The sequence below is a fragment of the Heliangelus exortis genome, chromosome 8 (assembly GCF_036169615.1).
Source record: "Heliangelus exortis chromosome 8, bHelExo1.hap1, whole genome shotgun sequence".
Lineage (NCBI taxonomy): Eukaryota > Metazoa > Chordata > Aves > Apodiformes > Trochilidae > Heliangelus > Heliangelus exortis.
This window is the reverse complement of record NC_092429.1, coordinates 22,780,104-22,794,924: the sequence shown is the minus strand read 5'-3', so window position 1 is coordinate 22,794,924 and position 14,821 is coordinate 22,780,104. Positions and strand designations below refer to the sequence as shown.

General features: G+C 37.8%; 1 protein-coding gene across 3 annotated transcripts in view; it reads left to right on the top strand.

The window, feature by feature from the left end:
• Positions 1-14,821, top strand: part of CRB1 (crumbs cell polarity complex component 1) — a 103,860-nt gene that overhangs the window by 72,547 nt on the left and 16,492 nt on the right. For all 3 annotated transcript variants that reach the window (XM_071751046.1, XM_071751044.1, XM_071751045.1), the window contains exons 7-11: positions 2,299-2,849; positions 3,213-3,378; positions 6,067-6,973; positions 8,328-8,456; positions 11,269-11,395. In XM_071751046.1, the coding sequence (XP_071607147.1) occupies positions 2,299-2,849; positions 3,213-3,378; positions 6,067-6,973; positions 8,328-8,456; positions 11,269-11,395 (1,880 nt within the window). The remainder of the gene's footprint in view (positions 1-2,298; positions 2,850-3,212; positions 3,379-6,066; positions 6,974-8,327; positions 8,457-11,268; positions 11,396-14,821) is intronic.

Sequence of the window (14,821 nt, the reverse complement as noted above, 5' to 3'; positions counted from 1 at the left end):
CTGGCCCCAGGGGTTTATTGAATGCATGCCTGCAGAAAGCTGTAGCCTGAAATAAATTTCAGAATGTTTAAATGCAATTTAATTTTGTATGCTATACTTAATAGTTATCAATACTTTTCAATAGTTTTTCTTTTTTGTTTTATTGCAAAATGACAAAGTCTGAGAGGTAATTGTGACAGACTTCTTTGAAGTCTAGCTGTAATTTATCCAAAGATTTGGAAAGCAACTTTGGAGTTTGGGACAACATCTGGTAAATATGTTTGCCTTCTTATATGAAGCAAAATTAAAACCAGTCAGGGCCAGGAGAGGCTTATACTGGCATTAGAACTGTAGAGAATGATTAGAAAGCATGCATTATGTTTTTATTTTTTTTGCTGGCCACAGTATTCTTGCAAGTCATGGCACAATGCCACTTTGATACATAGGTTCTAGATATATGCCATATTTAAAAGACTGTGGCAAGTTTCTTAAAAAGCAGACTGGGGGAGACTTGTGGTAAGGAATCACATAAGAAATGCTAGTGCCTTTTTGAAGAAAAGTTGCTGCCAAGTATTTAATTGACAAGAGGCAATATTTTCACTACATATACAAAATAACAAACAGATGTTGACTCATTTTGATCAACATCCAGATGCTGTGGTCCAAGAGGTTAATATTGACCAAGGTGAGGCAAGCCATCTCATCAAGCAGAAGATCAGATTGATAACATATATATGCATATTTATAAATAGAAATGTAACAAAGCAATCTTAAACATGAAATAGCTTTTTGAAGATTAATGTGTCTTTCTAATACTGCAAATGTGCAGCCCTCATACCAGCACTAATTTTCTCTTTTACCCTCAGGAAAAAATATCTGTCCCTAGTACCACCTTACAGAGAAGATATAACTTAAGGAGATTTAATCCCTCAAAACATGTATTTCAACAGTGACTTATTTCTACATATGGGCGTTTTAAGAAGCAGATGTAGATATATCAGTAATCTTATTCATAGAATTAAAATATTTCAAATATATTTATGAAATTATCTGTTTAGGAGCACGTGGGAGATTTATTCCTGTTGCAGAATGACATTATTGTGCCACATAGTAGTGCAGTGTGGCTATTAAGGATCTGTTGGAGCTTCAGAGACAGTCCCCTATTTTCATTGTTTTTTTTAATGTAGTCATAAAAAAAAAAAAAAAAAAAAAAAAAAAAAAAAAAAAAAGTAGTGTTTCAGGCAGGAACTTGGCCTATCAGGTCTTACCCTAGGAATTTTACTGCACAAAAGAGGACTGACTGTAGCTATGTGAGCATTTAAAAACAAGCTTGGTTTATTCTTTCTATGAATTTGATACATTAAAAGTAGCTTTTGAAAATTTTTAGGCAGGAAGTCTATATTATTGAAGACAAGATCACAAAAAGTGTAAAAATAGAAACACTTTGTTGTGCTTTAACGAGATGATTCATCAGAATAAAATACGGTTTGGGTTACATTTTTTGTATCCTTACAAGTCTGAAAATCATTACTGAAAATAGCATAAGGGGGAGAGGCAGATGGTTTTGGTTTCATCGTTTTAATTGATAAGCACACACACACACACACAAAAAAAAAAAAAAAAAAAAAAAAAAAAGGCTTACTTGATCCTGAATCCTTTGTCTCCCATGACTCTGGCATTATGGTCACTCAGAGAACTATTGAGCAGGCTTCATGGCTGGATACAAGTTGATGAGCATGTGTTGAGACTCAGGAAAGGAAAGTCTTTCAGAGAAGCAGGGAGCCCATGCAGCACCAGATAGATGCCCTGCTTGGAGGCTTTCACAGGAGGGGTAGCTGAACAGCTTCCAGCTATTTCAATATTTGGAATCACTGCAAAAAGTATCAAAAAGTTGCAGAATTCCATTAAATTCCATGGTCATCAGAGGATCAAAGTGGTTAGGTTCTATTCAAAATGATCTTTTTTAGGACCAGTCCAGGAAACTAGAGAAATCTGTCCTTGTTTAGCAATTTAAAAACACAGCACTATACAGAGAATGATAAAGGGGAAAAATATGCCCAATAGTAAAACATCTGGGCCCTGCACTGAGGCTTAATGCTTCAACCATGGAACCCAACAGGAATTTAGAAACAGAACCTATTTACAGCTGGATCAAGTCTGTATTCATCCATAAATACCAGAACATCTTACTGCCATAAGTAAATATTACCAGAAGTAGCTATTTGATCATTGCATTGTGTCCTTTATCATTTAGCCCTCACTATTTTATTTCTCTCCCTTCTCTCTTCTTTTATTTTTTTCCCTATCTCTAACCTCAAGAGTATATTCCAGGCCGTTTTGGATCTGAGGACTCCTCAGGCTATGCTGCTTTTTCTGTTGATGCCATTCAGGATGAAAATCTCAACATATCAATGTTTGTCCGAACACGCAAATCTTCTGGCTTGCTCCTGGCTTTGAGAAACAGTACTCACCTCTACATTAGAGTCTACTTGGAAGGTGGGAAACTCACAATGTTAGTGCTAAATTCCATTAAATTATTAGGGAAACACTCCGTGAATGATGGAAACTTTTACTTAATAACATTGAAAATAGAACCAAATAAGGTGGAATTGTTTCAGTCCTCACAATACCTAGGCTTTCTTTCCACCCCAGTACTAACCATCCAAAGTAAGCATATCCTTTACATTGGAGGCCTACCAGATAACAAAGAAACTGATAGAAATGGCAGGTATTTCAAAGGCTGCATCCAAGATCTAAGAATGAATAACCAGCTGCTGGAATTCTTCCCTATCACCAGTCCAGTGAATTCCCTTATCAACCAAACTCTGATCAACATCACAGAAGGCTGCACTGGTGACAACCTCTGCAAGGTAAGTATTCCATTTTTCAGAGCATTTTCACATATTTATAATGGGAAATTTATTTTAATTTTTTATACGTTATTTCATTGTTAAGACACAATAATGACAGGAAAATATGCAAAAATGCTAGAAAGAACAGATTTTGTTGAGTTGTGCCACGTATGATGAACATCAGCAGCAAATTGTGTTTGCATAGGGGAGAATAAAAATATTTTAAGGTTGTAATACAGTTTTTCACCACTTTTTGAACATGATCTTTATCACTTCTAAAACAGAATTCTCCTTTTTTCCCAAACAGCCCCTCTATCCTTAAGAGTTTGGAGTCCACCAGGTTTTATTCACGCTTAGGTTATCTCTTCTCTTTCCCTGTAGTCAAACCCTTGCCACAACGGTGGTGTGTGCTATTCACTCTGGGATGACTTCACTTGCACTTGCCCCCCTAACACAGCAGGGAAGGCATGTGAGGAAGTTAAGTGGTGTGAGCTTGGGCCCTGTCCTCATGAAGCACATTGCCAGCTGGTGCACCAAGGATTTGAATGTAGGTACATTTCAGCTATTTCTGTCATCACTGGAGATTAGAAACAATAGAATTTTTCCAGCGTGTCTTTAAAACTCAACATTCACTGCCTTTAAATCTGGTTCAAACGTTATTTCTGTATTAAAAGATTAATTGTGTCAATTTTAAGTAACATTAATGGGAAGACTCTGCGCTACAAAACCCCGAAATTTTCATCCGGGCCCCCCTGACACAGACACTGGTGTTTACAGGACCTTTGCTTTTGAGTCATTCAACAGAACTTTTTGAGGTTGTACAACAGATCAGCACATTGCCAAAGTGTAAATGTACTCTTCATATCTCCACTGCAAAGAGATAAGAGGATATCTGGTGTTGGATTAACCTTAGGAAGTTCTCCATTCTCCTGAAAAGAAAAGCTACAGGATATACATTGCATAATTTGATTTTTAAATGTTAAATATCTGTGAAGAAAGTCATCTAATACCAGCAGTACAGTTATTCAGCTAGTAACTTCATAGGAAGTTACTGTTTGCAAATTGATGACTCTTAGCTGTCTTAAGAACTTTAGCCATCCTGCATCTCTCTTTCCTTCTCCACTTTCCTTCTCCTTCCCACCCTGGAGTGGAATTTAAAAGCAAGTAAGGATTTTGAAGCAATATTTTTTCTTTTCGCCATCAAAGAAAGCCCTAACGATGCTGTGAAGGAAGATAAATGCACACACAGTCTGATGGAAGCTGTTAGAATGGCTGACCCTTAGGAATGAGAAGGTTGGTCAACAAAAGATTTCTATCATAGACAATTTGCTGGCAGATCAAAATGATGCTCTTTTTGTTGAGACTGTTAGAATCTGCGTTGCAGCACTTGTTAAGATTTATAACTGAAATTAAAATAATTGCACCTTCTCTAACAGGCATCTTTAATGATAACAACAAAATAGGTTCTCTCATAAACTGTACTGTTGAGTATTATGGTAGAATATAAACACAGAGATAGAAAAGTATCTGAGCTTGTTTCCTTTTGTGAAACTCAAGGTCATTTACACTGTTAGATCACATTTAGATTTCTCTGCTGTTTTATGTGGCAACAAGAGGGAGTTTTCCTAATAGATATTAAAAAATTCCTGCACTACAGAGCTATATTTTTAACTAGTAGTTTTCTTAGCTACAGCCTAGACTTCTTGTTCAACACAGAGTTAAAAAAAAAAACAAAAAGAGGCCAGTGGGTTCTCTACCCTCTGGTGTCTTATGCTCTTTGTAAGCTATGGTAGAAAAGGAACTGTTTTCCAGGGGCTATCCCTCTCTTTCACCCAGAGAGCTGCAATTAGCAAACCTTTTAGGAAAACCTTTTTTTCTTAAAAAAAAAAAAAAAAAACAAACAAACAAACAACAAAAAAAAAAAAAACGAAAAAAGCCAATAAAGGAAGCTAAATGTGGGAAGCAAAACTGTCCAGTGTCACAACTGAGAGTAGAAGCATATGCAAACAGCTTGCTGTGCTCAGGAATTTATAAGGTTTGTACAGGAGAATTTTAGCTTTGTAAGTTTAAAAATCAGATTTGCGAGACATTTAAAAAGATCAGAAATCATTTTGAAGAGCTCTTTCATTTTCAGTATGGTTTCTTCTGAGCAAACTTATTCTATGAGAAAGACAGAACATTTGATGCACCAGGCAATGTAGTTACACCCCTGCTGCCTTAGGATCAGGATAAACAGTCAATAATTTTGTAGTAGGATTCCCAGAGGTTCTTTTCATCAAGATTTACTGAGCTCAGAGATAGTTCAGGAACCCATCTTATATCAGTACTAGGATCTTGCAAATCTCAATTTTTCTGTAGTACAAAGAGAAGACATCCCTCCCTTCTGACTGGCTATAATCCTCAGAAATCTAAGAACGTGCAAATTTGTGCACTTTAGTAGAAACCATGCTAATAAAAGTTGTGAAATACCTTTGTGAAGATGTCCATAAAACTGCCACAATGCTGCCCATCAATTTTCACAGCAGTGCAAACTGAGTACTCCACTGCCCTCCCAGTCCCATCAGCACATCCTTGGTGCCATCAGCTGGGCTGTGGCACCACATGCACAGCAGGAGAAGCTGGCTTTGAACATGACAGACAGGACTCCTCTTATATTGATTTTGAGTTTGTTGGGGTTTTTTTTGCCAGCTGACTTCAATTAAATTCATTGGTTATGCATCAGTGAGAGTAAACTGGGATCCAATCAAATACTTTATAAAACCTCTTTGGTGCTTAGCCTGAAAAAATAGGAATGGAGGACAAAGGTTCACTCCATCCAGATCTTTGAGAGGGAATAAACTAGCTGCCTGTACTTAGGAAAAAAACATAAAGTGACAAATATAGATCTTCCTTGGAAATACCTCTCCAGCCTTGTGTTTGAGTTGTACGCAATTACAGTCACCTTCCTCACTTTGTCTAAGGAGGAAGAAGAGAGATTACACTCACCTAGAATGGTATCTTTAATACTGATAACTTGAGATGATGCAAAGCAGCCCTCCTTTGGTGTCACTCGAGCTGGTGCTGGCCCTGCCCTGTCACTCCCATAGCCATAAGGGACAGGCAAGCACAATGGCAACACTGGTGGATTGGTTTACAGCAAACTGATGTGACAGGGAGCATGGGGCACTGAAGAGATATTGCTCCACATGTATTGGTTTAAAGTTGGCCTGGTTTCTCAATTTTTATCTTTGCACAGGTCTTGCTAATGCAGTGTTTAATGGCCGAAGCAGCGCGATATTTTACAGAAGCAATGGAAAAATCAGCAGAGACCTCACCAGTATCATCTTTGGCTTTCGGACTCGAGACACTGATGTGATACTGCTGTATGCAGAGAAGGAGCCAGAGTTTGTGAACATCAGTATCCACAACTCCAAACTACTCTTTCAACTGCAAAGTGGCAACAGCTTTTACAAGCTGTCCCTCACTAGTTCAGTGCCTGTGAGTGATGGGAAATGGCATCAAGTGATGGTCTCGATGGTGGAGCCCCTGTCCCAGTTCTCTAGGTGGCTCATTGATGTAGATAACAAGAAAGACACTGCAACTAGCACAACTGCAGCAGGAAGCCTCAACTTTTTAAGAGAAGAGACAGACATCTACGTGGCTGACAAAGCTTTTGACAGTCTGGATGGCCTGCGAGGATGTATGAGCACCATAGAAATCAGTGGAATTTATCTCTCATACTTTGAAAACGCTGACATCCCTACTAAAAAACCTCAAGAGGAGCAATTTCTCAAAATATCCGCGAACCCTGCTCTTACTGGTTGTTTGCAGGTGGATCTCTGCAGCCCAAATCCCTGTATGCATGAGGGGATGTGTGAGGACTTCTATACTTCTTACCATTGTGTATGTCCCAAAGGATGGACTGGCACACATTGCGAAGTCAATATTGACGAATGCTCTTCAGATCCCTGCGTCCATGGGAATTGCACTGATGGGGTCAGCTCTTATGAGTGCACTTGTGAACCTGGTTACACAGGGGTAGATTGTGAAGAGGACATAGACAACTGCCGTGGCCACCAGTGTGCAAATGGGGCCACTTGCATTGATGGGATTAACAGCTATTCCTGCCTGTGTGCTGGTAACTTCACCGGGAGATTTTGCAGGTACTACAAACAAGACAGATCCATGTGATTTTGTCAGGTCTCTCCTACAGGGGTATTATATCACTGATGTCCCCATTTTAAATACAGATGTTATGCATCCATCTATATATTAATCATGGCTAAAGAATTAATGTATAAAGAGTCTGCAGCAAGCTGTACAAATCAATTAGGTGTGGACCAAGCTTAGGCAAACACTGATGAGGCAAGGAGGCAGGGAACAAGGCAAAGATCTTCTGCTGAGCTGTGCTGCCAGCCTGGGCCCTATAAGCTCTAAGAGACAGATGTGTTACATGCTTTTTAGAAAAAAAGACTTAAATGGTTTTGAAGGTCTCTCAGGCCAGCAGTCCTTGTGGTTGCAGACACCTCACAGCCCACTCTTTCCAGAACTTCTGAGATTCCTTACATACCTGTTTCTTGTTCTTCTCAGACACCCCATGTAAAGGCTGCAAGGTCTTCCCAGCCCTCTCTCTCCTCTCCTCTCTCTCCTTCTCTGCACACTGAAATTTCTCTCTTCTGAGCATGCCCTGTTGCTCTCAGAGAGGGCAACATCCTTCTTCTTCCTCCAGAGGACTCCAACAAAGTCAGTCTGCCACAGCCTGAAACATGCATACAAGCAGTCATCTTCATGCTGCCCAACCATAGTCTTTTAGGCTATAATTACACAACTGTGAATTTTCATTGACCTTTTTTTTTTGATTAGTCAGAACACCCTGGAATCTGATGCTTTACATTGGCCCAGTAGGCCCAGTAGGCCACTGTCTTGCATGCTGAGCCTCAATTTTGTACTCTCTTACTAAGTGTCCAGGTGTCGCACAGAGCCATGTCAATCATGAAGGTGGAGTATTGTCTTTTTTTTTTTTTTTTTTTTTGCTAAGAACTGAATATTTAAATTTTCAAAAAAATAGGTAAAACATGTTTTAAGAGAAGTAAGCCTCAGTTCCTGCTCTCTTTCCTTTGGACTATACCCCAGCCAGTAGTATCATTGCTCCTCTGGTTCGGTTGCTGCCTGACACAAAGCATGAGCACTGAGTACCCCAGGCACCAGGCGTGTCAGTGAACACAGTTGTGGGTTTCCTTCCCAAAGAGGAAGTCAACGGGGCCCTAAATATGTGCAGCCTCTGATACTGTTCATTTACAGGTAAAATCTAATGTTTTTCCCATTGGTATTGAATAGTATCTGCAAGCAGGAGCACTGCTCCCTCTGCCTGGAGACCAACACTACCAGATTCTGCATGAAAATAACAACTCAGCCACTAAAGCATTGGAGTAGGGCCAAATGAAAAGCTGAAAGAGCATGAGACATCCAGAGACAAGCAAAGAGCTAATAACTGCCATTGCATTCTTATTTACCTAGGTACAGGAAATTACCATACACAGTTTGTGGGAATGAAGACAGGAACCTCACGTGTTTCAACTACGGCAACTGCACAGATCTCAGTGGGGAGCTGATGTGTGTGTGCCTGCCAGGATTTGCTGGAGAACGGTGAGATGTTCACCCAGTGGATCTTTGTGGAGCAATTCTTCCAAAAGCTGTTCTAGAAAGGTCCAGAGGATAACAGCCACTAGGGTTTTCCTCTCCTGCGGAAATACAGACAAAGAAGTTTAAGTTCAGTGTTTTCTTGCTTAAGTGACTTTGAGGGTCTGAAAATATAGCAGTTTTACTTAGGCAGAAATGACAAAGAAATGCAGCAAGATTCAATCCAATATAGCACCATTAACCTTTAATTCCAGGGCATTATTTCTTAGACAGCAGAGTACACTTTTTTTTTGACCAGCTAGAATGTTAACTTTCCATAGGTGGGAATACATAAACACATATCCTGCTCATACATAAAAATCAGCTGCAATACACTGACACACAAATGTGCAAAGCCATTTCACTTTTCCACGTATGTGTCATGAATATACAATCTGTTCTTACACAGGGAAGGTATTAGATGAAATACCTGGTGGCATTTCAGCTTGCTGCTTTATTGCTGAATGCTGAAGTGTGAAGACAAAATTACTGTTTTAAAAAGAAATTAAGAAATACTTTTCACATGTTACAGTTTAGTCTGAAACAGAGAGGCTTTCCTCATAGTGAAATTCATATCTTAGAGCATGTTGCAATTCACACTTACTGTTTGATAATGTTTCACAAACAGCTCTGGAGCAGGAGGCCTGACAGCTTCAGGGTGTTGGGTGCTGTAGAAATAATTATTGTTCCTGTGGTAATACAGTCCCAACAGGTAAGGGCACCTTTTTGGATAATGACAAAAGAAATATTGCAGGTGGTCTCTTTGTGAAATTAGCATTACATCACAATATAATAACAAAAAGGTTCAACAGGACCAAGGAACACTGGCCCTGCAAACAGAAAGAAGTTTTCATTCTCTCAAAAACTTATTTTGTGGTAACATTACAGTAAGCTATGAAAGATAAATGAAAAGGAAATTTCCACCCACTCAGTGCACAGTGTAGTTGGCAGACATGTCTGCATTTCACTGTTGAACTCAGCCAGCAGGTCCTTATACCAGCTCACAGTATTCAAGAAAGAGGTGAGGGGGAAAAAATATAGAAATAAAGCATATTCTTATCAACTTATATTTCTGTATATTTCAGATATACAGATCAGATATTTCAGATGTGGGGCTTCAAGGTAGAAGGGAAGTACTTTTTTCTTCTTTGCCCCTCCAGGAAACTTGCAAACTACAGCTTTGGGAATGAACCTTTGTTACATCCATCCCACTGGCTGGCAGTAACCTCTATTTTATGGTTCCCATGATTCTTGTATTGAGCAGCAGCCTTGTACCAAGAGCTCTGTACTTTAAGTGACTATCACAGCAAGGCATTCTTCTCCCATGTCTAAAACTGACTGTTTATACTCTTTTCCTCCAGGCTGCCAACCCACAAAGGAAGTATTTTTTTTCCCTTTTTTTTTTTTTTTTTTAGGACAAAGTTAAATATATGAGTTAATAAGAAAATTAAAACCAAAACTCTTTTCATATATATCTATTAGGTTGAGAAAGCAGACATTTTCCTTTTAAAACAGTGTTTCATCCCTCAGAAAGTCATTGATGCTTTCTATGTCTATCAGTTGACTTGGGATCACACAAAAAGTAATACCTCAATCAACTTATAGATGGAAAGAGAAATGTGAAAAAATAACTCTTCATAAAAGGAGTTATAGCTGTCTCTTGAAAACATTTTTCATTCAATTCAGGCTGGAATTTTCAAAATTACCTAAGGAAGTTAGGTTTTAAAGTGTTCTGAAACTCAGCTGGAATTAAGTGCCTAATGATCTGGAAGATTTGGGGGGTTGTAGTTGTTTTTTTATTTGCATAGGTAATTTCATACCTATATAATTTTTATAAGTGGTATGCATACTTTAATTTAGCTTTTTCAAATATATGGATGTAAGCTACCATTGAAGGAAAGTGCTGAAACATTTTTTAGAGATTAATAAAGAAAAGCAATTAAAAGTGTTTAATACAAAGAACTCTTCTCTAATGTAACACTAAAAAATTACTGCATGGTTATGCATATGATTGAATTAAGAAATTCCTTATAATTTAGAGGGATTTTTCTCACGTTCTTCTTCAAGAATAAACCTGCATTTAAATCTGGATTAACCATTAGCATTACTAGAAAAAAAGAAGCATGGAATTAAAAGGAACATTGTCAGAGCACCTACTAGCTTTCAGACCATCTCACACATTTCTCATAAACAACATTGGTTGTCTTGAATAATTATGAGAACTCAAATTTCCTTTGTCATCAGAATTAATTCCAAAACATGTGATGATACATATTTAAGCTTGTCAAGCTGTGTTCTTCACCATTCTTACTATTCTTGGGGTCCATCTCAGAGAAACCAGAAAACAGTGTCTTCTGGGGTCTACTGACATTTCATATAGAAAAAAAAAAGCAAAGCAGGTGAATATTCCCAGGAGCAAAATACATTTGTTTGGCTTGCATGCAAACTACTGAGAAGGAAAATGTGTCCTCAGCTCCTGGGAACAATGAGAAGGGATAAGCAAGTTGTTTGTAGGACTTGTGCCAGATCTAGTCCTGAAATCATACACAGACTTTCATTTCATGCTGCTAAGCACCATTAACTATGAAACAGGTTACAGAAATGAAATTTCCAGATTAACTATCTGTGTTTCAAATAATGCAGGAAGTTCAGGAGCCTGGCTACTACCAAATTGAAATAGAGCATCCTCTACCCTCCCCCAAAGTTAATTAAAAATGTGCCCGTTTAATGCCTTTGATTTTTGATTTCAGATGCTGATTATTTGAAGTCTTTCCTCTAGGTGTGAAAAGGACATTGATGAGTGCAGCTCTGACCCCTGCCTGAATGGGGGCCTCTGCCAGAACCTGCTCAACAAATTCCATTGCCTCTGCGACATAAACTATGCCGGGGACCGCTGTGAGATCGATGTAAGCGACCTCTCCTTTTTTGTCTCTTTACTCTTGTGGCAGAACCTCTTTCAGCTTCTCTCCTATCTTATTCTACGAATGGATGATGAGCCAGCAGTTGAGTGGGGTGAGCAGGAAGACTACTAAGCAGTCTTTAAACATTTGTATTTTGATGCAGCAGAAGATGCCTTGACCAAACGGCTTAGTAAAGCAACACAAGCATCAGAATTTTAAAACTTGTTTTATATTTCTTTGAATGATTTGCTGTGGATCACTCTGGATCTGGTTTAGTTCTTTAACTTAATTTAAGAGCAAATGCCAGCAGATCTTAAAAAGTGTTTCATCCCACCTCCACCTGAGTACTTCACCACATACACACTGCCAGTGGGCAACAGTGGGGCACACCAATAGGCAGTGAATATTAACAAGAACTATGAGATCTACTGATGATGGTGTTCAAACCCTGTTGCTATCAGTGGCAAAGCCCACTGCCTTCCATAAGGTTAATTTGGCCATTAAATCTTGCAGATGGTCACTATCTTTGCATCACATACCATGTTTGCTGCTGTTTCTTTGGCAGGAAGGTCTCACATCTGTAAAACCATGTAAGATATTTTTTGATAATTAGATAATGGCTTGGATTAGCTATTGGCTGCATGCTGAGGACACTCTCACATCCATTTGAATTAGTGGTAATCCCACACTGATATCACTGATCCTGAACCTCTGCTCCAGTACACCTCCAGTATATAATACTGAGATAAAATACATCCATCTTAATCTTCATCATGATTCCTCTTTCCAGAAATGCCCAGTAAGTACTTCAGACTTTAAAGTCATAGAGTTGTTGCTTATTTAAAGAATAACTTCAGGTTTTAAAGCTTGGAGGTATAAAAATTATAAATTCAGAGAAATCTGTTATTTGTCAATAGATATGAGTGTCTTCAGGAAAAAACTATGGGATTATTCCTTCTGAGGAAGTGATCAAGGTAATTCAGTTGATTGGTTGTCTGTGGATTCTTTAAAGAGTAAAAATAAGGGGCCTGACACTTATGAAAATCAGGTTTAGCAAAAAACTGTTGTAGCAAAATATGTGTGTAGTTGTCTCTGAAATTGCAGACACAAATTAAGTATATAATTAAATAGAAAAGCGAGGGGTTTTTCCCCCAGAAAAGTTCTTTAATGCAAAAGGCATTTATGAATAGTGCATTTCTTTGGGCATTCAGGATCATATTTTATAGATTCTCTACTCCTCTAAGTCATTTAAATAGTGTCCTTGAGTGCTGATTCAAAAGAATAAGCATGTATAAGGTGGTTTTTATTATTAGGTGATATGGCTTGTAGCAGTTACAGGAAAGACTGACTCTATACAATGAAGTTTTATGACTCCAGAGGGAACAGCTGATCTTTTGCAGAAGTCTTTGAGCCCACTGATATTAATTTCCCCCACTGACCCTAGTTCTTCAGTCCAACCCAACTTACTGTGGATTGGACTTGGAGTGTCTATTAAGAGCAAATCCCACCTTTAATTCAAAGTTTTAATTCCCTTTTAATTAAAGTTGCATTAAAACACCTTTAATGTGTGTATAAATGAGATGTTAAGGTTCCCATTTTGCCACTGCAGGATGTAGCAGAAGTCACTGCCTGAGGATCAAGCCTCCATTTTTTTATTTCTCACCTTTCATAGATGTCCCAAAGTCTGCTATTTTTCTAAATATTACCCAGCACATCATTGCAGAAACACTCTACAGTTTACTCCTGTTTTCAGGGTGGGGATGTGTGGGGGTAACCCAAACACATTTTTTTGCACATTTGTGGAAAAAATAATGATTCATCCCTGTGCTATGTCACAGATTCCTGTCTCAAACACCTGCCTTAGTATGAAAAAAAAATCACATTTACTTATAATAACTGCACTACAGAAGGATAATTTCTTCACTGTCTTTATCATGCCAGGAAAGTGATAGGCATAATTTTCTTGTTAATCTCTTATAAAGGGGGAAAAAAAAAAAAAAAAAAAAAAAGTCATACAGCTAGAAGAGCCTTTCCTCTTTGTAAGCAATCAATAAACACAAAATGGAAATGCAGGTTCCAGCACTGGGGATAAAATTAATTAAGCATTGCCCGAAACAAAAGTGTATGTTCTATCAAATGTAGGGCTTAGTTTCCTTACTGGGAAGCTCACCTGGCACTGTGAACCATAAAACACAGGCAAAGACAAGAAACAAAAACTAGGTTTGGACTGGATGAACTCTACAGATCCCTTCCAACTCCAGTGATTCTGTGAAAACCAAGCTGCATTTTGGATATTTTTGAAATTAAGATACAGGTTTGGAAAATTGCTTTTTACTCCAGAAAAAGTAATGTGCTCAAACCTAGAATGTCAGAGGAAAATATCATTAGTTTTCTAAAATAAATCAGTATTTCTGTTTGAAATTGTTTACAGTATCAAAAAAGTAAAAATAAAATCAAACCTCATCTTCTTTTGATTTAAAATGTCAGTTTTCTTTCCTCTGGATAAATTTAAAAATAATAAAAAAATAATATGTTAGAAATGCTATTCCAAGCTGTAGCTTTCACACAGCTAGAAATGTTACTTTGTTCAGTATTGCTGAAACAAAAAATGAAAAATTTAAACACAAATTGAAATTTTTAATTTAGCATTTTTAAATGCTAGCTGCAAGCACATAAATAAGAAATTCTGAATACTCAAATTAACAAAACTGCTGCCACTAACCAAGGCTGCTTAAGCCAAAGTTGTTTTTTTTTAAAAAAAATAAATTAAGAAAATCACAATAAAGTTTGGGATTATTCTTCTCACTGAGTTTAGCCCATCTCCCACATAATTAAATTGAGCAGTTATGTACTTTATAGAATATGCACTACACAATAGCCTACAATAAGCTAAAATTTCATCCTGGCACTGTTGTTGAAGAAAACTAGAAAGCAATACCTGTAATGAAGGTATGTCTAACATACTACAGCCTATGCTAAATGCATAATATAAAAAATAAAGAATAAATCTGTATAGAGGTTACAAAATTCTCTCTCTTCAATACTAGAAACTTGATGTAAGAGAATTCTAGATGCACGTTTTATATCAATTTACAGCTATGTACAAGTTATCCACCCAGATTATATTAGCAAGGCATTATTCCACCCTTTCTTTTGCTGAATTCATGTGTCATTGACTTCTTTCCTTCCTCTAATGCCTTCTCATCGTAAAACAACCCTTGACTCCTTGACTCCTTTTTTTTTTTTTTTTTTTTTTGTACTTCTGTATTTTCAATGACATTGTGCACATGTACATAACTTTCCTATCTTTATACACAAAATAAACCTTCTGCCTTTGTCTCTGTCTGTCTGCTCCTCATTTTCTGCTGATGTCTCTGTTCATTCACTCCACCTCTGCCAAGTTTCCTGCACATTCCCAGGTTCAGCACTCAG